Below are 22322 nucleotides of genomic sequence, written 5' to 3'. Positions count from 1 at the left end.
ACTATTTTTATTTTATTTTTTGTCAAAAATTGTGGCTAAACATTTCGAAATACAGTTTTTTTTCATCAAAAACAGCACAAAATAGGCTCCTTTAGTCCACTTTGATTAAATTTGTCTGAAGCATACAACCAAACACCACTAACACAATCTTTGTAGACTCAAAAGGGGGCTATTTGTACATCAACATCCGTTGAGATTGCTCTGAAATTAAAACTGTGCCGTTTTTTGCGAACTTTACTTGTTGATTATCAAAAACGCAGCGTCTTTTTTGATTTTTTAACTAATAAATTATCTGTTTCTATAACATTTGAAAAATTAAGTGTTCCAAATGGACAAAACAAGATTAGCAGTGCTAGATTTGGACAAATCTTGGAAAGTTACAATCCAAACATAATTCGGATTGTAATCGAACGGTCTTTTTAAAAAAAATCGATCTTTTTTATATTAATTAAAGAACCGAACAATTCAAATCAACGCTCTAATTCAAATTTGTCCGATCGATATAATCATCGTAGAGAAATGTGAGCGGTATCACTAAAAAGCTCGTCCAGCGTAGAGTTCAGAATTAAAAAGATTTTTTTGAATTTCGTTTTTTTTTCGAGGAGTAATTGAGTTTTAAAATTTTGCGTGAACACTTGATGTTTGTCATGTTTAGTTCACTTTTAGCATAAATTTTGTTCAAATTAAGATTTTTTTCAATTACAAACTTAAATCAAAATACACTTTATAGTACAAATAAAACAATTCTGTTTTTCTAACAGGCAAAAAGGCCATAAAAACGCTAGTTTTTGTCTCATAGGGAAGTTCACTATCAAAAAAATTTTATTTCTATTTGAGAGCTGTTTTTTTTTTAAAAACCTTTCATATTTTTTTCAAGTCATATAGAGAGTGGACACCTTTCAAAAAAAGGTTCTCTTGAAAAAAAACTCATTTACAGTGAAAAGATGTCCAAAGAACAAACAATTCGTTTTCAAGAGTCACTCATGTTTTTTATGCTCCGAATATGAGTTTTCGCAATTTTTAATTAAATTTTGAGTTTCTTTTCGAGATTTCAGAAAAATTTTGAAATCACATGGCATAGAATTGTTGACTAAAAGTACCATAGGCTTCCTAAAGAGCCTGAAGTGAAATGATTTGGAAAATTGAGTGCACAGCTAATGGCTGTTAAGACTTTAAAAAAAATTTTTCCAAAATTTTTTTGAATATTTACAGATATTAAACTTGTTTTTGTTAACTCTAAGCCAGTCTCATATTGACAGGGCTCACTTCCTTTTTACTGCAACCAAAATAAAACCAGAATTAATCTACTTAGCGGTCCTATCTTCTAACTATTGTCTTCATGACTTCAATGTTAGAACTTTTCAAAAAGTTTTTTTTAAATTCTTGGTTATTTCACAATTTTGGTTCCCATTGGAATCTTATCCAATTATCTTATTATTGACAGTTCCCATTGCCTTAGAAAAGACGTTCAACTGATCAAAGAAAGGTTTTTCCGAGAAAAACGTATGGTTTTGATGGCCTCGACACTGTCTTCTTGCACTTTTCTACTGATTTTTTGGTTTTTACCTGCATTTGTGGTAGTTTTCATAGTCAAACGAATTATTGTCAGGACTTATTGATGGTTTAAGATTGACAAAAATCATTTCCTTCCCATTGAGGCAAAATTTATTATACTTTATTATTTATTGACTTCCGTTGAAAGCTATAGAATTTTATGGCTTTGATATTACGGCTTTTCTCAAAATTTCGGGGTTTAAAATTACTTGTTCATATGTTGGTTGTTTTGAAGTCAAAAATTTCCAATTAAAAACTCTATTGTTGTTGAAAACTGATTTGAAAATGAAAAAGTTTTTACTGAATGGTTCATTTTTTAACGGCTTTCTTTAACGACACATTTCTTTCAATTTTTTTTTCAATTTAATGTTTCTGCCAGTTTTTTATTCTTTATGTAGTCGTAAAATGCCGAAAAATTTCAGAGGCTTCTAATTGAGGGTTGAAAAAATGAAGTTGCTCAATGCATTAAATTTATAGCAAATAGCCTTAAAGTTTTTGATATTATTCCTTTTCAAAATTTTTAAAAAACTTTAAGTTTTTGTTGTTATATTAGTCAAATTGTATCTATTTCTCATCATCGAAATGCCCTATCCACTTCCTTGTAATTCAAAAATTAGCGTGTTTTTTGATATTACGTCGTAACCGATTTTTTGTTCGTTGGACAATATGCGTTTTAATAGAAGTTTTTTTGGTGGTCAATGTTTGTGTTCCTTTTCTCTTCTTTAAGCACATTCGCGTAACACCAGATTCCAATAGTTTTCGAATGAAGTCCAAGTAAACATAATTAATCTTTCAGTTTAATTTAAAGAATTAGTTTAAAAAACATTTGAAACAAAAAACATAAAATTCAGATAACATGGAAAGATTTTAATGGCTTCAATAATTTGTGTTTTAGCAAACTGTTTGTAATTTTTTTCAGTTTCGCTTCATCTTTAGCCCGTTTCCGTGGCTTATTTTAACCAAGGAAAGGTCCGTTTGATTGGTTACTGACTTTTTAGTAAATGTATCAAGAATTTGTTCGTTAAAAGCTAATGGTTATCAAGACGTTTGAAAACAATTGGTTTTAATTATTTTGGTTGATTCTTGAGTCACGGCCAACCATTTGTTCTTTTTGACTTTTTGCCGAGTTTCATTAATATAAAGAAAGTCCCATCCGCTTTGTAGTAAAAAAAATTATTTTGTGTAGTTAAGGTTTTATCTGATTATATTTCGATGTTGTTACTACGTGCTTTTAAGTTTAGATGTTGAATTTTTGCCGTAGAAAATGTTTTTGTTTTTGCTCATTTTGTTGCTTGTTTTTTTTCTCGTGTAGTTTTATTAATGGCCGATCCCGTGAGTGCTGTAATGAGGCATGGCATTATTTAACTCATTTAGTAGTTTGTGTAACGATTTTGTTAAATTCAAAGATCTATTTTTGATTTTCTCTTCATTTGGTTGACAGTTAAGTGAAAAATGTAGATGAGCGCGGGTCGGAACATCATGTGCAAACGCACATTAAAGAACCTTCTAGTTTGAATCAATTTTCGAACACTCCTGGCAAATAGCGAAGAGAAAAACCTAGCTCAACGTTGTCGCATCTTAAAAGTTTTTGGGAAAAATAGGCAAGTTCAATTATCAATTATGTCAACACAACAAGACAACACAAATTCTGGCAATTATATTTGATTCTATGAAAATAAAACTTATCAAAACAAAATTATTACTGAATCTGTCATTTGATTAAGAAACATGAAGACGGAACAACTAACAAGTAAATCAGCCTTTTTGTATTGTTTAGCCCCGTAGATTGGGGGTCAAGACACGGGGGCTAGGAGGGGCTGAATGAAAGGGGTATCCAGATTGCCAGGTACAGGAATTTGGTGGGGGGGGTTATTGGGGGTGACTGAAGGTGATCGGGCTGAGGTGCGGAGGGTTCAAAATTATAAGATAAGGAATCTCCATTCATACCATTTTGGTGAATTGCATTATTAGACTAGTAAGGAGTAAGGCTCTAAGAGAATAGCTCAGCCGGTTATTGCCTTCAGTGCTTTAACTGTTTATCTCGTGTTCAAGGGTAAAAAACTGAAGGGTCAGACAAAAAACGAAAAAAACCACAGGACTAATAAAATCGCTACAAACTTCGTATAAGAGCAATTAAAACTTCTCAAAGCAAAACAGTTTGAAATAAATTCTAAATAATAATTTGAATGACATTTTGGGAACAAATTGAACTGATACTTAAAACACACCGCAAAATGAAATAATTGCTCAAATACATATTCAATAATTGCTCAAATAGATAGAAAACATCTCATCACAAGCATTTAAAGATTTTCGTTGAATTCGTTTAGGAAACAAGCAAATTAAAAATCTTCGAAATTTGAGTTACAAAGAAACTCTTACAGTTGACAAAAAATTTTTCAATTTACCATTTTTCCTAAAAGGTACGATTTTTTGTGTGCAAAATTTCTATCACACAAAGGATGTTTTCAAAGATGGTCAGAACTCAGAAAAATAAGCTTACAAAATTTTCAATTTTCATAAAGTCATTACCAATTTTTAGGATAGACGTGATAATAATGTGCTTAGCCACTCTTTCCATAAGTGCAAGAGTGGGATAGCAGACTTTCCTCAGAAAGCATCGCAGAACAGGTATGTTTTCAAGATCTTTTAAGCAGCATAGTTGTATTCCTCGCGAAAAAAAATTGACAGACCATTCCATAGTTCAGCGCCATTATAACTTTATAACTGAAAGCTATTTGTGATAAAATTGTTTAAAAATAATGCACTACGAATTGCTGTTTCCTATGAAAAATTTTTGATCAGACGTTCCTTTCATACAGGTCGTACATGTAAGTCGGGCGTTTCCGGTTATGATGAAATTTAAACATGATGCAAGCGAACTTGAAACGGATCCTTTCTTGAACTGAAGCCAATGCATTTTTCAGGATGCCTGCAGAGCCTTCTGTTTTGCATCCTGAAACAAATTTAGCAACAGCACTTAGAACTCTTTGTAACATAGTAAAAACTGACTGCTAAAAGTTTTTACTCGAAACCAAGATAAGAACGAGCAGCGTATAGTCGTTTCAGTTGAGTAACATAATTGACATGTTCTGTTCACTTGCTCTTCGAAGGACAGTGAGTACTCGGAATGGAAACCAAGCACTTTTACCGATTGACGATGTCCACATACGTTGAATGTTATGTTTGCCATTTAGCAAAATGCTCACGAAAATATAACGATTTCAGTTTTAGCGCATATTACTTGCCATTTTAAAGAAGAGAATCAGCTTTAAACATCGCCTAAGATCGTTGCTATCCGATGAGAAGTCCAATTGGCTAAATCAGAACCAAACTGAGTGTCGTCAGTATAAAAGTGCTAAGGAAGGCCACGTGAAATCGAATAAAGGTAAAAGGAAAAGAGCGAATAAATTGGGACCGAAAATAGACCCGAGACTCACACCCTTTGTACTGATTTTGTCATTAGAACAGGAGTTTTCTATTAACACTTTTATAGATCTGTCAGTTAAATACGTTTCAGAGAAATTCAATGCTGTCTGTAACTCCCAAACGCTTTTCCAGTACGCTTAGTAGAAGTTTGTGATGCATAGCGTCAAACGCACTCGTGTGTGTGTGTGTGTGTGAGAGAGAGAGAGAGAGAGAGAGAGAGAGAGAGAGAGAGAGAGTGCTATTAAGGGTTACTTTTGACAATTTTTTGTACATTTGCAGACCGTAGCTTCTAAATTTTTTGGTCCATGAAACTGAATTTGCAAGGTAGACAATTGTAACCCAATCAACCTTCACAATGACATTTTCTTTAGAATAAGAAATTCGAGTGGCTCTGAGAAGAGCTACCAAGAAGTACTATGAGAAGAAACAATGGAATTAATTTGCGTTCAGAGTTCTTCGATGTACAACGTCAATTGTTTACAGGATACCTCAAAAAATGTTTGAAAAGTCTGAAAAGCAAACCTCATCACATAACTGTTCCACCAATTCTTTGACTTATTGGATTAACAATGGAGAGAATACAGCAGGAAAACAGAAACGATTAATCCATTATTCGTTGAGTGTCATCCAAATAAAACTCCGATCTTTTCCTTTACTGCACCCAAGTACATTCTGCATACCCCAGTAAGTTATTTACTCACACTTACAGACCAAGTTCTATTATATCATGCCATTATGTAAAACTATGGCAAGTGCGCTTGGCGGTACCAAACGAATTCCCTCTGTACTATCTACAGATGACATTTCGAAAAAAAACATTCCACCAAATGAAAAGTGAAATTTGAAATGATTGGGGTTGGGGGGGGGGGGGGGGTTGGGGCTATAGGTTATCTAAGCTGGAGGGGCTTTAATGGGGAAAGACACCAATTTTTTTTACCTGAAATCTACCTTAAAAGCATCCAGGCACACGTGCTATAATATCACAAATAAATTCTAGATCTCTTCTATTCCCCTCCAGTGTTTTTAATGCCCCAATTACATTTTATGTGTCGTTATATAGCATGTTACGTGAAAAATAACACGTGCACCTGTGTGGCGTAAAAAAATTATGACCACTAATCTGGGGGGGGGGGGGGCAGAATAGATATCAAATTCTATATAAGACGACTCGTACTAGAATGTTTCAACACACCTCTCGTGCTTCTAAAAGTTTTTATTTGCGATTAAAAAGGTTTCTTACAATTATCCTGGCGAATCTAGCAGCAGTTTCTTACGGAAAAGTGTTCAGTACTCCTCTGTCTTGTGTACTTACAATTTTATATTTAGGACTTATATTTTACATGTCATTACAGAATATTAATACCTACTTGCCGCTTATTTTAAAAAATCAGAAACTAACTGCTTCTTCGGCAGAACTTGAACAAGAATTAGACAATACTGAGTGAACATTCCAAAAACTCAAACCCGGATGAATGCCTTGAACGACTAAATGGCTTCAAAAACGCAAAACAACGGATCCTCAACTGAAAATATAGTTAATAAAAAAATAAAAGGAAAATGAAAACAATTCTATAGTTCAGGCGTATCTAACTAATACTTTAGTTGCGTCTAACAGCAGTTTAGTTGCGTTTCTTAAATATACGCTTAAACTGACATTTGATTTCAATTTGGCAGCCAGACAATATACCATTCCTACCATCAAACTATAACAGTGGTTTGGCAAATGAAAATAAAACCAATTCGCTATGAAATTCGGAGCGAAATCAAATGAATGAATTTTAAATTTAACGGTTTAATGCCAATCTAACAGCAAATTCTAACCTATAACTTAAGCCACTGCAAGATAATAAAAAGAAAAATACTCCTCATCACTCTTAGCAGAAAAACAAAAACAATTATAGGGACTTTGGCAAGTCAGGCTAGCAATGAAATCATCTTCCAAAAACCATCAAAAAAATCTCTTTTAAAACCTTTTACTTTGGCGATGACTCTTCCCTTTCAATGATTGCTGAACACCAAATCAGCTATATCAGAACCTTTAAAGTAAATTTGAAAACACGTGAGTTAACAATAGAAAATTTTTAAAATCTCAATATGGACAATTGGAGGCGAGAAACTCAATTAGCTGACAAAAGTAAAGACCTGGAAAAAAGTTATTTCAAACATAAAATGATGAATTTGAGCAAAAAAATTGATAGTTTTTGCAAAAAATTCTATTTTGCACCATTTCTACTCCAAAGTGTCGAAATTCGAACGCTCCAGTCCAAAGATTCTTGAGCGTTCGAATTTCTCAATTACGCAAAGCTCCTCGGTTATATTAAAAAATAAGGGAGTGGGTGAAGAAGTTTTCCTTCATATTTTCGCAACCACTTCTCATTTATAAGTAAAACATTATTAAGAAAGGATATAATTAACGATTCTGGAAAAGTAAAGACTCAATTCCAGGATTAACTCAGAGCAATTGTAACCGACTAACGACGTGCGATTAATCTCAAACGAGCTGCCAGCGGTTGGCTTCGGTAGTACCCAGCTGAGGCTTAGAGATGCTTGCATAGGGAGGTTCAGCGACTGGGGGAGGGCTCAAGCAACAAGGAGGGATAGAGCGGCGGGAGGGCTGAGAGAGAGAGAGAGAGAGAGAGAGAGAGAGAGAGAGAGAGAGAGAGAGAGAGAGAGAGAGAGAGTGATCGCACCGCCACTTAGAAAAGGGAGGAATGTGGATGTTTTGGGGGAATGACTGTGAGGTCAAACTTTCAAAATTAAGAACCGCATTTTGCACTATGAAAATGTCTCCTGAAAAAGTTTTGGGAATCGCTTTCTTAGACACTGGTTAAGCGTAAGGATCGAAGAGAACTTATGGTCCTCCGAGCGTTACCTGTTTGCCCAGTTTCTGAGGACGAAAAACAAAATAGAGCAGACGAAAAATCGGTCAAGCCAAAAATTGCATTAAAAAGACCGCAGTTGAGAGCAACTCTCGTTTGAGAGCAATTAAGAACTAGGCTTTATCGAATACTGTATTTTCTAGGATTTCAAGATTTCGATGATTAAGGAACACCAATTAAAGTGACAAACCAAACCTTTTGATGTGAATTTCATAAATTCTGAAGATACCATGTCAAAACTTTGTGCAATTCGTTTTTGTCAGAACTTTAGTATTCTCTTTCTTTATTGATCAAAATTGGATAAATATTTGACCATCAAAAATGAAGATTTTATACAGAAATCGAAAAACTATATTTTGATCATATGAAAAATTCGGCGAAACAATTAAAAAAACATCTGCAAACAAGGTTTCGTAGACAAAAATCATGAACCTCGTCTTACTTTTGAGCTTTTTAAATAAAGTGAAGCTCCACATTAATTATATTAAGTACTTTTAGAGACAAGTTTGGTAAGACATGAGAGTAGAAAAGAGCCAAAAAAAATTCGTTCTTGATCTTTTGTAAAAATGAATTCGATGACCTTTCTTCTATTTCACAGCCTGTTTTCAGTTATTTTCTGTAGTTTTGCTTAAACATGGTTAAATCTAAACGGAAAAGGAGAAGCCTTTTCCCGATAAGAATCACAGAAAAGATTTCATAGAAATCCACATGAGATGAAGCTTCCACATTTTTGTTTTCGTATTTCTATTGTATTATATTCGAAATGCATACTTGTGATGTCTATGTTGTTGTAGCTGAATTGAACTTTAGAGATCTGGAGCCCATGATTCTTTTTCAAAGATAGCTGTAAAAACAAAACGGAAAACGGGTGCCTTAAATTTTTTTGAACAGCAATTTTGCCAGGATAATTACGGCAAGGGTGCATCTGCATAAACTCTGGAATTTGAAGCTTTGAAAATTCCCAACTACCCCTAATCTAACTGGAAAGTGTTCCACCTTTTCAAACATTTGTTTAATTTAAAAATGTATGAATCAAAAATAGACTCAAGGAGCGATAAAATGAGCTACAAAATAAAGTTTCTTTCCATCTCTATAATGCGTAAATAAATAAAAGTTAAAAATTGGCCAACGAAAAAAGCCCGCCTCGCAAATGTTGGAACAATAATGGCGCAAATTAGGTCACTGGCGCAGAAAATAGCAGAAACTAACCGCAATAAACCATTAGCTCCGATTTGTTTAATGGCCTGTTCATATTTATAACCATCAGCAGGGACAATTGGTTGGACTAAATGACCAGAGTAATTATCAAGCTCGGAACAAAAAATTTAATTATAAGCCTTAACAGTTTTGAGCTTCGGAGTTAGTAACTCCGGCCGTGAAAACACTTGGCAAGATAAGGTGAATAAATTTCGATAGCATCTTATTTTTTTTAAAAGAAACTATTTTTTAGGATCATCAGATGTCCATTCATTCATTCACGTTTTTACCTGCTCTGATTTTTCATGTCATGTCGCCGACATCAATATAAGATGTTGTCAAAACTTAATTTTGTCAACCTTTAAGTTGCTAAACTAAACTTGTAACCTCAGCTTGATAAAAAAAATTGGCTTGCACAGCCAGCATAAAAACATTAGTCTAACTACGAGAAAAGCTATTCAAAGAATAATGGATTCAAATATCTAGAAGTAAGGCAACAGAAAACAGTACTGGTTTCATGAAACAAGACTTCAGAATTTATGGCATTGTTTATATCTTTATCATTGTTTTTAATTTCCGATAATTTTTTCACCTTCGTTCTTCATCCAGGATGACCTTCTTTATGAGTGCTGTAACCGATAGCTCAATCTTTTGGTTTGAACACTTCATTATTTGAAAACATTCTGAGAACACAGGGTTGTGAGACAAACTTGATTCACTTCGGCTTGTGAACGTATTTGAGTCCACTGTTCAAAATGCGATTGTAAATGTCTTGATTGGCTCTGGCCTCTTCTTCATCTTCGCTTGACTCGGACGAATCTCTCCCTCGAGCGGCAGATGATTTGTTCATACGCGTGGTTAAAGACGAGGGTGCTTGCAAAATTCTGACCTTGCCTTGCGGCTGATCACTGTCAATTGCACTTGTGCTTCCACCTGTTTTTTGATGAGGTCGACCATCTAAAACACCTCGACAAATTTAGCACTTTTGAGAGACGCGTGAAATTATGGTGAAAAACAAATATATAAGTTTTACTTCTAGATACGTGCTATAGCGACGAAAGCCAATGGTTCTCCATCTATACAAATTCGTTGAAGTATCGGTAAACTTAGGCACGCACGACAGCCGAAAAAATCTATTAATGTCTGATATTCTTGGAAAACAATAGAATTATGTCAGAAAAGTTTTTTGTTAAGAGACAGCCAACGCATACGGTATCAACTTGAACATTTTGTGTCTGTGTCTATAAGTCAAATAGAAAATTAGCGAGTTCAATTTCAGACAAAAATGTTGGCAACTTAAACAATTCAAGCAAAATTTGGCTATAATGAGCACTAACATGTTCAAACACTAAAAGCAAAGTAACAACCAACATAAACTAACAGCCGAAACGTATTGGAAAAAATCAAAAACAATAAAATTTGAAAGCCGGTTAGAAGGAACAAATCGGACAACATTAAACATTTTCAAGTAATTTTCAAATAAACTGTTGAATGCTTTTGCCGAAAACCATGTTGCTCAGTGCAAAGCTTTCTTTCGACTGTCTTCTTAATTTGTTTGTAAACTATTCTTTCGAAAACCATAGAAATTGCACAGAGCATTGCAATTAGTCTGTAATTTTTAATTTCCATTCTGCTACCATTTTTGTGATGAGGACGCACGTGTACGTTTTTCAAGACATTGGGAAAATGGCAAGCGTTAATAATGCAGCTAAATATATATAAGATACCGTTTATGACGTACGGCGCTGAGGCTTTAAGGAGTGATGGTGTTATCTGACCATGACTTCGCGTCAGATTTAAAATGTGATATTTCTTCTAGCAGTTCTTTTGCGTTGAAAGTGATATCGTCTAGAGAAGTATCTGTTTTGGCTGTTTCAGGCACAACAATGTCAGAATTATCTTCGACAAAAACTTACGAGAAATGCTCGTTGAAACACTCCGCAATTTGTTGAGAACCTTTTATATCTAGACCGCTACGTTTCATTTTCTTTGGGGAAAATTTGTGCTTGCTTTAGTTTGCGCAAAAATTTGTATGCATCGTTGTTTGTGCAAATACGTAAACCCTCGATAAAATTTTGTTAGTCCTTAAACAACGATAAATTCAACTCCACGTGTGAATTTCTAATTTTCTCTGGTCTTTGTTTGCTTTCCTTAGCGTCTTCAACTTGTTTTCCATGTGTACACTATGGGAAGACATGTAAAATGGTACCTCAAGCCGGCGTTTTGTTAAATGAGGTATTGACTTATCGCAAGCATTATAAACACTCTGACAAAAACAATATAGCAGGTCATTGGGACACCTGTTCGACATAGTGGGGATTTGAATGAATTATCAGCGTAATTCATAGCATGAAAAAAGCGTGCTTAGCTTTTTAAAACTTTGAATACCTTTGCTCCTTAAAGTTGTTACTACATTATAGTTTGTTGGAAGTTTCCTCGTGGTATATATAAATGCGATTGTTTCATTTTGATAACATAACTTAAATCGCCCTAATACTAAAGGTCTTTTGCACAGTTCATCTTTCAAGGCTTGTGTTGTCGGAGACTAAACTAACTTCAAAGGCTAAGTAACTCCTTAAAAACTTTACACATTGCAAGTATTTTTCGAATGCGAAAAGAAACGCGAAGTGATATTTTTTCCCCGGGCATTAAGTTCCTTGGTCGCATTTTTGAAACAGTCAGTCCACATGTTATTAGGTTACACTATACTACCAACCATCAGTGCAAAAAGCGCGCATTATTACAAAAAAAGTGCGCATTGGTGCAAAAAACCGCGCAAAAACCATGTAAATTAAAACTAAAATTTTGATAGGGGAATCAGACACCACTCATCATCTTACTTTACCACAGTGGTCTTCTCTAATTTTTACAAAAGCAACTCAAAACAACCCGTCCACAAAAATACAGAAAAACCAACCTGTTGACTGAAACCCAATAACTTTCGTTTCTCGACTGGTATATTTGTTCTTCCGATTCGACTGCTGGTATTCTTTATTCGCCACTATTGCTGAAGCCATATGACGTAATGGCAACTGTTCATCCGAGGGCAATCCACCAGGTGCAGTTGGCCAGAACTTCGGACTGACCCCAGTTATCTGGCTACCCTTTCCACTGCAAGTTGAGATTGCGGGTGGTTGGTGGACTGCTGGCTTGTTGAGCGCGTTGCGAATCAATACATTTGGATTTACTCGTTTCAAGACATTTGTGACTGTTGGTTGTTGTTCGGGGTTGTTAGCTTCTGAATTTCCGATTGTCGAGTACTGAAGAATGAAGTTTTTCAACGTCTGCATGAAAACCTTATTGTAAAATGCTATAATCGAGTCATACGAATTGCTTTCTTCAAAGATTTTCACTTTTTTGAAAACTTCAGCTGCAGTGTTTGGTATTTTTCTGTACGCTTGGGTGATATTTTTGAACTTTCTTTCATTATCAGACACTTTGCAAATTGCGTAAATCGAGCACATGACAATTTGATCTAAGTGGCGGTTTTCAAATAGGAATGTCCGTTCGAATAAGCAATGCTCAAAGCACTCCCAAATTTTGGCTTCTAGTTCTGAGACAATATTTAGCAACTTGCATAACTGCTGCAATCTTCTGTACGCTAATCTGCAGATTTTGTTAGAAAAAATCGCCAATTCGGCCAAGTAAACCTTTCGGCCATTTTCCAACTCATAAGCAGTCGACTTACTCAGCGTTTTTTGCTGCATGAATAATTTAATAAATGAGCTATCTTTAAAAACGTGAAACTCGATACAGCGTTCTTCGATACATTTGAGTCTAGACAATTGCAATGTTGAGAAAATTTCAACATATTCTTCGATAATGTCAATTTTCTTTACTAAAAGAGGCAACGATATTCGTAACGATTCAAGAACAGTCAATGCTTTAACATCGTCAATTTGACTTTCGGAATTTTGTGCAACTGGTAAAGGGAACGTATTAACTAAACAAGAAATTACGCAAATCGCATACAAACAATCTAAGTTATCAACCGAAAAATTATCTTCAATTTCTGAGGCGGTTTCCGACGGCTGTTTTTTATTAATTGCTTCTACAACCTCAAACATCAACTTTTTGCAATTCTCTTTCAAATCATCTACATTTGAATCGCATAATTTCTCTGAATTAGTGAAAAAGTTGGACAGAATCTCCGTTAGAGTCAAGTCCAAATTAGCTAAAAGCTGATCAATTTCAGAGCGTAAATTTGAATTCAATTCATTACTAGAACTTGAATTTTGTTCAATTACGGGGTTTTCATCAAGGGGTTTTGGGTGATCACTTTCTAACGAGTTTTCCGATTTCTTGGATGCGCTTTTTGTCGATGGCTGAGAACTATTTTGCAACGCAATGATTGGATCTTGAGCTAAAAACAAAGTTTCGTCGAGTTCGAAATATCGATCCAATATTTCCCAGTACCGACCATGTAATTCATTCGAGTTTGGGAGAAAAATATCCCCTGCTAACGAACTGGATAAAGTTTTATCAGAAATTGACTTTTTCAGAAACGAAACAAAAAAAGTAGAGTCCAGCTTCTTTTTGACATGTACCATTTCTGAAGCGTCACAGCCGTATTTATTACATAAAAGTTTCAAAACTGGAGTAAGCTCTGAGAATGCTTCCACAGTTTGAGATTCGTTTTCTAAAGCCATCGAGAATTCATTCAAAAGCAAAAACTTTTGTGTGCCTCGCATGACGAAATCAATAGCGCATAATAGTACTTGAAAAGATAGAAAAATTTGAGTATGGGCAATAGGCATTTCATCTTTGGCTAGTAAATATATTAACCAACAGGCCTGTTTTGGTTCCGGTATATCGAAGACATAATTTTGGTCCAATTCCTCATTTGACCGCTCGACATCAATTGCAAAAATATCGCCGTAAATTTTACAAAACCGATCAAAAATTGCTGCCGAGACGCAAAACTTTCTTTGAAAGTCCAAAATACCGTCAATTGATCGTTGGCTCAGGTAAACAATTTCTCTTAAGTACTTCAATTTATTCATTAACGACAACACAGACATGTTGCTTTTACGAAGTAGCGTTGTGACATTTACTTGTAACCGCGATTCTGAACTGATACGCGAATTCAATGCTGATATCAACACAATAGCGGCAAACCATTGAGTTGCCTCCAAGTCTAGCTCCGGGTTCAGGTCAAAAACAGCCCGCCAAAGTTTAATGGAGACTTGGAATACAGACGCTGAGATTCCGATCTGAACTGCGAACTGTTCGTGACATTTCAGAATTAATTCTGTGTTTGCGTTGGTTTTGTACACTTGTTCCATCAACATTTTGGGAGAACAGCCGTTAAATTACATCTGAAATTTTTATTTTCCATAGGACAATTTTGAACAACTTAGCATCGGCACAGAAAATCAATGGCAGCCAACTTTGGTTACATGACAATTCACCCAATGCCATTTTACTCTACGCCATTTTATCCAACACCAACTTACCCAATGCTCTTTGATCTTTTCGTTCAATTATCCGATTACAAATTAGCAGTCGCTATTACACGGATGATTTTAAATATTTGTGGACAATATAATCCAATCCCAAGTTCGGTTGTGATAGTTTCATATCAAGTCCCACGGGCCATTTATTTTATAGTCGGCTAAATAGTTGTTCTGGTTAATTTAGCAATAGGGTAAATTGGGTAAGTTGACATTGGGTAAAATGGCAGGTTGGGTAAAATGGAATTGGGTAAATTGTCCTGACACCGCCAACTTTGTATGGTTGGTAAAAACCGTGTCCTCAACAATGTCCCAAAATGCTCTCAAATGTCCTTTTCTGAGAATTCTTATAGTTTCCACCAAATACTTCAGTTGTCCACTAATAACGTATTTTAACTTTGATAGCTTGCAGAACTACCACCAAATATTGCTACCCTTGTTCATAAGTTTAAAAAAACAGTATTTAGAAGACGCTGAAATTATGAAGCTGCACTCGCATAATAACCAGGAACAGCGTACCATTTCGCGATATTAGCCAAAAATTTAAATGACTATCCATATTGGCTTCACCAATTTAAACCACGCATTGTGCAAGTGAATTATGATTTAACGTTCGGCATTGCAATTATGCTTCTTTCAATTAAATTGCCGGAGTTTAGTCAATAAAAGAACAACTGAAAAAAATGATTAGAGAATGCTCAAACAATACTGTATTTGGCTTTACGGAAACATGGTTTACCAACGAAGATGATATTCTATTTTATAAAGATAGCAAATATTATTCTGGCTTCAAAAGTGACCGAATGTATGAACATAGCTGGCAGATTGCCAGCAAATAGCCGCAATAGCTTCGTAGATCTTCAGTCTCAAAAAGATAGTAAAAACAGACGAAAAAAAGTTGATATTAAGTTCGAAGATAATATTTTTTGAAATTGAATCTGTATAACTTATTGCTGCTTCAATTAGATGCTCTCAAATAACCTTCAATTAGAGTGACACAGACCCAATTGACCGTATCTCTTTGAATAAAACTCAAGAAAAGTCAATTGAAGAGTAAGGAAGTCATTTTTGAGAGTGAGGTAAGAGAAGTGTGACCAATAATTTTATCACTCGAGCAAAAAACTCGCTCCACTAAGAGTGAAAAATGTAGTCAAACACGCAACTCAGCTGAAATTGCAACAACGAATGCAAAAGCAGATTTGACGTGGTAGTGACGTCATATGCAGGTAACAAAAATCTTGACGAAACAAGAAATCAAGAGAAGGCCAATAATTGCGCCAGCTATCGCTGTGCGGCTATCAAAAAGTCAAGGGGGTGGGGTAATTCTATTAATCCCCAAAATTATCAATCCAAAAAAACCGTTATTACTTTCCAAAAACGAGCAAAGACTTCGAAACTCTTTGAGCTAACTCTACCCTACAAAAAATTCCTCCACTGCTTGTGAATATCTTGTATAAGACTGAAAAACCTAAAACAGCAACATTTCTCAAAGAGTTAGCATTGCAATTAGATTATGGAACAAAGCAAAAAATTTTGCTACATGGCGATTTCAATACAAACTATTTCAATCTTAATGAAAGAAACAAAATTGACACAATTCTCGTACCATATGGTATATCCATTGTCAACAAAAGGCTTACAGGGTGGCGGGATCTAATTGATTTTATAATCAAAGATGATGAGCTGACACATTCCCAAGTCTTTTCATTTGAATCGCCTATTACATCGGATCACAAAGCTATTGCAAGGATAACGAATATAATCATAAGAAGCGGCCTCAAAGAAGATAAATTCTTTTTGATAATTCAAAATGCTGTAAAAATTTATACAAGACCTGAAACAAATTGATTGGGATGTACCGTACACACAACCTGATGCTGAAGACATGTATCGTATCTATAAGAAGATTTTCACTCAATCATGCCCATATAAAAATGGTTTCCATACGGACGGAAAAAACCTTAACTAAAATAGAGAGCAACGAATTTTTAAAGAGCACCTCTAAAAAGCTGAGTGAAAAATGGAATATTATAAACAAGTCAAGAAACTCAACCAAGTTCTCCCACAATATCTTCTGCATCAAAACTGTTTTGGTGTTATTACTGACAAGTACAAATTGGCCCAGTTTCCCATTTAAAAATTTTCTAAATTAAGTTATTGCCTTGGAAGTGCTTGCAACATTTTCCCCACTATTCATAGAACATCTAAAAACAATTCTGATTTTAGATTCGTAACTACGAAAGAAATTTTAATGAGTCTGAAAAAAATAAACTCAAATAAACCGTCAGGTCCATATGTATCCCATCATGGGCTCTTAAAGATGTTTTTTCTTTTTCGCTGAGCAAATTGAGTTGCATTTAACCAGTTCTAAGCTGAAAGAAAATTTCCTGATGATCTCAAAAAATCAAATTGTTCCAAATTTTTTTAAAAAAGAGAAAACTCTTTGCCTGAAAATTACAGACCAATATCGATCAAAGCTCACTCGCAAAATTTTTTGAGCGTTTGCTTCAACATCAAACCTTAAAATATCTTGAAAAGTTTGTATTGCTTCCCCATAAACAATTTGGTTTTCGTACCAAAGTCTCAACGAATGACGCGCTCGTTTACTGTATTGAAACTATAAGGTAGCACATATAACAGAAACTTATCACTTCAACTTTGACAGATCTATAAGATTATTCTCCATAAACTGCATGATTTAGGATTTTCTCGAAAAGCAGTAAACCTAATCAATAGTTATCTATCACACAGGCTACAAAAAACCAGTGAATCATGTCAAATCTGATTGGATTGAACTATATCAAGGTGTCAAATAGGGGACAATTTTGTGTCCTTTTTTTCAACCTTTATATTAACGACTTGGACCAACAAATACCTTCTACTGCAAAAAAAAATCAACACGCCGATGATACTCATTCTTACACACAAAACTGACCTAAAAGTAGCAACACAAAATCTTGAACAATCCCTAAAAAAGATATCTGAAAATTATTAAACGCACAGTCGAATGCTGCTCAATCACTCAAAGACTGAATTTATTACATGCTCAAACAATTCATACTAGAAGAGACGAAAAGAAACAATTTTTTGATTGGTTATAAAATACCAAATGTCAATTGCGTAAAATACCTTGGTGTATATCTTGATTACACCTTAAGTTTTAAAGAACAACTTAAACGCATATTGCGCAAAATAGCGGCAAGAATAAAAACATTAGAACATACCCGTTCTTTACCCGTTCCCTGAGCAGACAAGATTACTAGTTCTGAACGCCTTAGTGATTAGTCAATTACGGTCATTTACTAGACAGTTTGAGAAAGAGCTGCATCAATATTTTGGAAAAACAATTAAGCTGGGCTGTGAAGACGTGCTACAATCACAAAAAATACGACAGTTCTTCTGATCAGAAACTTAAACATAGAATTCTACCAATAAAGTTTTTCTTGGAATGCAAAGCACTAAATTATTTTATGAAACTAGCTCCCAATTTTCGAAAAATACCCTTACCAACATCATATCTGCGCTACAGCCAGCGAACCAAAAAATACTGCGTCAATCACAAATAAAACTCATCTGCACTAGAAAACGCTACCCTGAATATCGGCTCAATCCCCCATAAAAAATTTCTTAATGTAAGCTTTTTTAAAAACATAATGGAAATGGATGCAAGTCCATTAGCTTTTAAGAAGCATTTTCATATGTTTCCTTTCAATTATTTAAACAAAACTCGAATAAGGCGTCGTACGGCAAGGCACCATTGAAATATTTTAAGTTTTCATAGTTACATTTGATTTATTTATTTCTTCCTTTGCTCTTGCCTACACTACCTATTAAAGTTGCTTTTGTTGATGTTATTTTCAACGGGATTTTGAAGTATTTTAAATTTTCTGCATTGAAAAATTTGCAACTGTGGTTAGCGCATTTTTAACCAAAAAGACCGCAAAAATGATGCCGAAATGAGCCATTTCAATCTACTAAAAATAGCATTTCCACCTTCAAAGAAACATCAAAAAGAAAAGCCTCGTTAATATTAAAGCACCAGAAAAACGCAACAAGACGGGAACAGTGAAGAAGTGCTGCAAACGAAACTAGAGGAAAAGTTAAATGATAGGAATGCCTTCAGTTTATAAATATTAGACACAATACGATAGTTTCTGAAGCTTTTACCAGTGATATGCTTGTCAAAACTAAAATCAATGGACACCTCGTACAAAAGTTGACAAATTTCCAAGACAAGAGAGCAATGGCAAACTTCAGAATGACAAATCATGTCCAGGCGACAACTTTTTCCTTTTTACAAAGCAATTTAATTCTTAACCACTAAAAAAATTTGAAACAATAAAATATTGCCGACCAAAAATGCCGATCTTCAAAAAATATATCCCTGAAAAAAACTTCATTTATAATAAATTGTTTCCCTTTAACTTAAATCAATTTATTGTTTTGTATAAGATACCAAAGGAATAAAAAGGCGAGAACACTATTGGATACAATACACAACCGAAGTTCCACGTGCGATCCGTTTTCTTTACTGTCTCAGAAGGTAACGTATTAAAAACACAAAACTAACCCTCCTCGCAAGTCTTTTTAATAAGCTGCTCGGCTTGCTTTAGGGTTTGATCAGAACTTAACAATTTTTGGAAGTCTCACACTCAGTTAAAATTAGCTTCATACCTAAGATGGTAAACAAAAAGTTTTAGTAATCTAGTCTAAAATGGATAAAACTTTCAAAAACTCGCTTGACGCAAGAACTGTCTACTTACACACAAAAGTAGATCAAACTGATTACATTCAAATAAATTTAAACTAAAACTTCCGATCAGTTTCAATCTCAAGTTTAAATTTTTCAAAGTTCCTTTTTGCTTCAGTTATAGCAAGTCATCATTCCTTGCGCTGCTGGTTCTGGCATTGCATGTTTATTCATGTAATGTCTCTTCAGCATAAACTTGAGTTTTGTTTTGTACTCACAGTTTCGACAGTCAAATGAAGTTGTACTAGGCAAGTGTTTCGTCTCAATGTGGCGCTTCATCGATGTCAAATGGGAGCTTTCTGATCCGCAAAATGAGCATCTGTAGCTTTTCTCCTGAGTGCTCATGTTTTGGGTTACTGACATCATTGAGGTCACGTCAATTTTCGGAGCATTTGAATTTACCGGCATAGCTTGAACTGGCTTCGTTGGTTGTTGTGAGACTTTCGGAACTTTCGGAGCACTTTGTTTTTTGACAGGAGGCTGAGCGACAGCTTGACCGATAGAACGCTTCAAATTTGGTTTGAAATTCTCAAAAGCATTAGTATTTGTTTCTATTTGTTTCGGGGTTATAGAAATTTTTCCGATGACCTCTGTTTGATGATCAAGAATTGTATACTGCCTAGATTCAGAGGCCAGGTCATTGGTTGAAGACAAGTCGTTAACAAAATCAGATAACATTTGGAGTTGAAACTCGTATGCATTGAACATTTTCACCTACAAGCTTAATCTAATTTAACGTGAGAAAACGTAAGCGACGTTTCTAACGTTACTTGGTATACTCCATTTTCATAGCATGGACACCGGCGTCTGGTAACATTATTTCAAACATACCCGGTAGATTGCCGGAAAATGGCCTCCCTTAAGTCCCATTACCCCGATTAGCATTGACAAAGAAAAGAAATGGAAAAAAATTGATTGATGCACAAAACCATTTTTAAAGTGCGAACTGTTTTGATTTCATTGGACATACTCCTGCTTCGTGTCGAGAGGATACAAGGGCAAGTATCAAAACCAATAAGCACTGGAGATGGTAACTAAGATTTCTAAGAACAAAGTTCAAGTAGCGGGCATCTAAAAATGGGCTTTTAAGGGTTGATCCCGGTTTCTAATCTCTATTTCGTTTTTTGATACTGATTCTGTTCACTTCAAATTGCTTTGCTGAGCAACTAATGTTTTATAATGTTACGGAACACTTTGAGCAGAATGAGCGAAGAATAAAACTAGCCCAGAGAAGTTAAAAAGATTTCATACAAAATTCTCGAAGACAACTGGACCATCGCCAGAAAAAACGAAAAGATAGAGCCAAAATGATTGTTGAAATAATTTCTTATCGCTACTTTATAAAACCAATAGCTGGTGCATAAATCTGAAGAAGCCTGCAACTTAAAAAGAACGGGCTCACATCACTGGAAGCCAATAAAAGAAACCTAAAAAGATCTTGACAGCAGAAAAAACTCTCTTAGCTATGAATACCTTATGCAACCAAAAGTAACAAGTCCTACGGAGAGAAACCTCTTTTATCAATAGGAACCAAATAGGCAACTAAGAGAATTTTTCATACAATTGGTCACTAACACAGAAATAACTTCCATTTTTCTGTTCAAAGTTCTTCAAAAAAGACCTTTCTTCACTCCGACGCAAAATCCAATCGATTATTTTGGTATACATGATCAAAAATACAGAAATAATTAAAAATAAAGAAAATTATCAAACAATACCAAGATTAAGAAAAGCTTATATTGAGACAGGAACACATATACTGTCCGAGTTTAAAAAAATCAGCAAGAAGTATAAGTTTTTCGATTTCCAAGAGCCTTACAAACACCAGTGAGAGAAAAATTTTGACATAAAAATTTTAAAAGACTAGGCAGCAGAAGCTTCCATATTTTTCGGCTTCAATATTTTCAAAACCAGCCTCCAAAAGTAATTAATAAGTCTTAACTCCTTTTTTTATCTATAAGAGCCCAGACAGATTTCTGAAAATCAAAGAAAAAAACTCAAACAAAAGCGAATGCTGAAAACAGAATTGTCTTTAGATTCAAAAGCTTTCAGCATATGCAACAAAAACTGGATACTGCACTGATTGTATGAGAAGCAACAGTAAGCAAAAACTACCAAAGCGATCAATATTTTCAATCTTCCAGATTTGATATTCGAATATCAACAGGTGCTAGCTTCCAAACTACAAAAGTGCGTTCTAACCGTATAGGACAAGGGGGAGGAGAATGTAGAAGCCAGTGGGTGCTAGCACGTGAATTGGCCAGTGGCTTCAATTGGCATTATCAGAAAAAAATTGACAGTCAAGAAGATTTGAAGTGAATTCGAAAAAAATGTTACAAGCAAGCAAGCAGAGACAAAAAATAAAGTTTCACCACAATGAGTAAAACCACAATTCCTGCTTTAAATAGTTTTGTATTGAACTAAAATCTTTGAACATCAACAGGTGCTAGCTTCAAAACCATTTTTTGTGATAATTAATTTACTGAAAATTATATATTCTTAATTAGATTTTTTGAAAATTCTAAATTTCTTACAAGACATCAAGTTTTTTTTACTGAACATCGTTCGATTTTCAGGAACACCATACAGTGGTCTTTGCCAACTGAAATTCACGCCAGTGAAAAGAAAAATTTGCTTCCTAATTACCGGGTTTTGGATCGCCACCTTTTGTGGTTCTTTTTGAGTACGCATACGTTTTCTTTGAGCAACAATTGGTAACTGTCAACATATTTTAACCGATTTCAATAAACGTGCTGTCCTGCCAAGAGCGTTCTCTTCGTTGATTGTCAAAAACTCGCATCAATAAAACGAATGTTGCAAAAAATCAACTCCAGATTTATCTCCAGAGCAAATTACTTCCCGTCAACCATGAGATTATAACAAACGGAATTCGATCCAGACTTTCAGTCAATTTCAGAATACACATTACATCTACATCCACGCTCGATACAGTGTAAAAATAAATCCACACTTTAGTCACTTTACTAATTTTGGTACGAACTTTCCCCAGTTTTGCACTAACAGTTACAAAGTAGTAGCTCATTTAATTTCTAAATTGCA

The 22322-nt window shown here is 34.8% G+C and overlaps 1 protein-coding gene across 1 annotated transcript; it reads right to left on the bottom strand.

The window, feature by feature from the left end:
• Positions 1 to 9514: 9514 nt before the first annotated feature.
• Positions 9515 to 14511, bottom strand: LOC142337504 (retinoblastoma-associated protein-like). Its single transcript, XM_075386780.1, has 2 exons — positions 11977 to 14511; positions 9515 to 10016 (listed from the first exon to the last, which is right to left on the bottom strand). The coding sequence occupies exons 1-2, from the start codon at positions 14348 to 14350 to the stop codon at positions 9775 to 9777; spliced, it is 2616 nt and encodes an 871-aa protein (XP_075242895.1). The 5' UTR covers positions 14351 to 14511; the 3' UTR covers positions 9515 to 9774.
• Positions 14512 to 22322: the final 7811 nt, after the last annotated feature.

The sequence above is a fragment of the Convolutriloba macropyga genome, chromosome 4, assembly GCF_964194025.1.
Source record: "Convolutriloba macropyga chromosome 4, txConMacr16.3, whole genome shotgun sequence".
In the NCBI taxonomy this organism is placed as follows: Eukaryota; Metazoa; Xenacoelomorpha; order Acoela; family Convolutidae; genus Convolutriloba; species Convolutriloba macropyga.
The sequence above is the reverse complement of the archived record's forward strand: the minus strand, read 5'-3'. Positions and strand labels throughout refer to the sequence as shown.

Bases quoted from the DNA above. Each gene is read 5' to 3' on its own strand.
- LOC142337504 (XM_075386780.1), bottom strand. From the start codon at position 14,350: ATGTTGATGGAACAAGTGTACAAAACCAACGCAAACACAGAATTAATT. The intron at 10,017-11,976 runs GTTGGTTTTTCT...GAGGTGTTTTAG, and splicing joins TATTGGGTTTCAGTCAACAG to ATGGTCGACCTCATCAAAAA.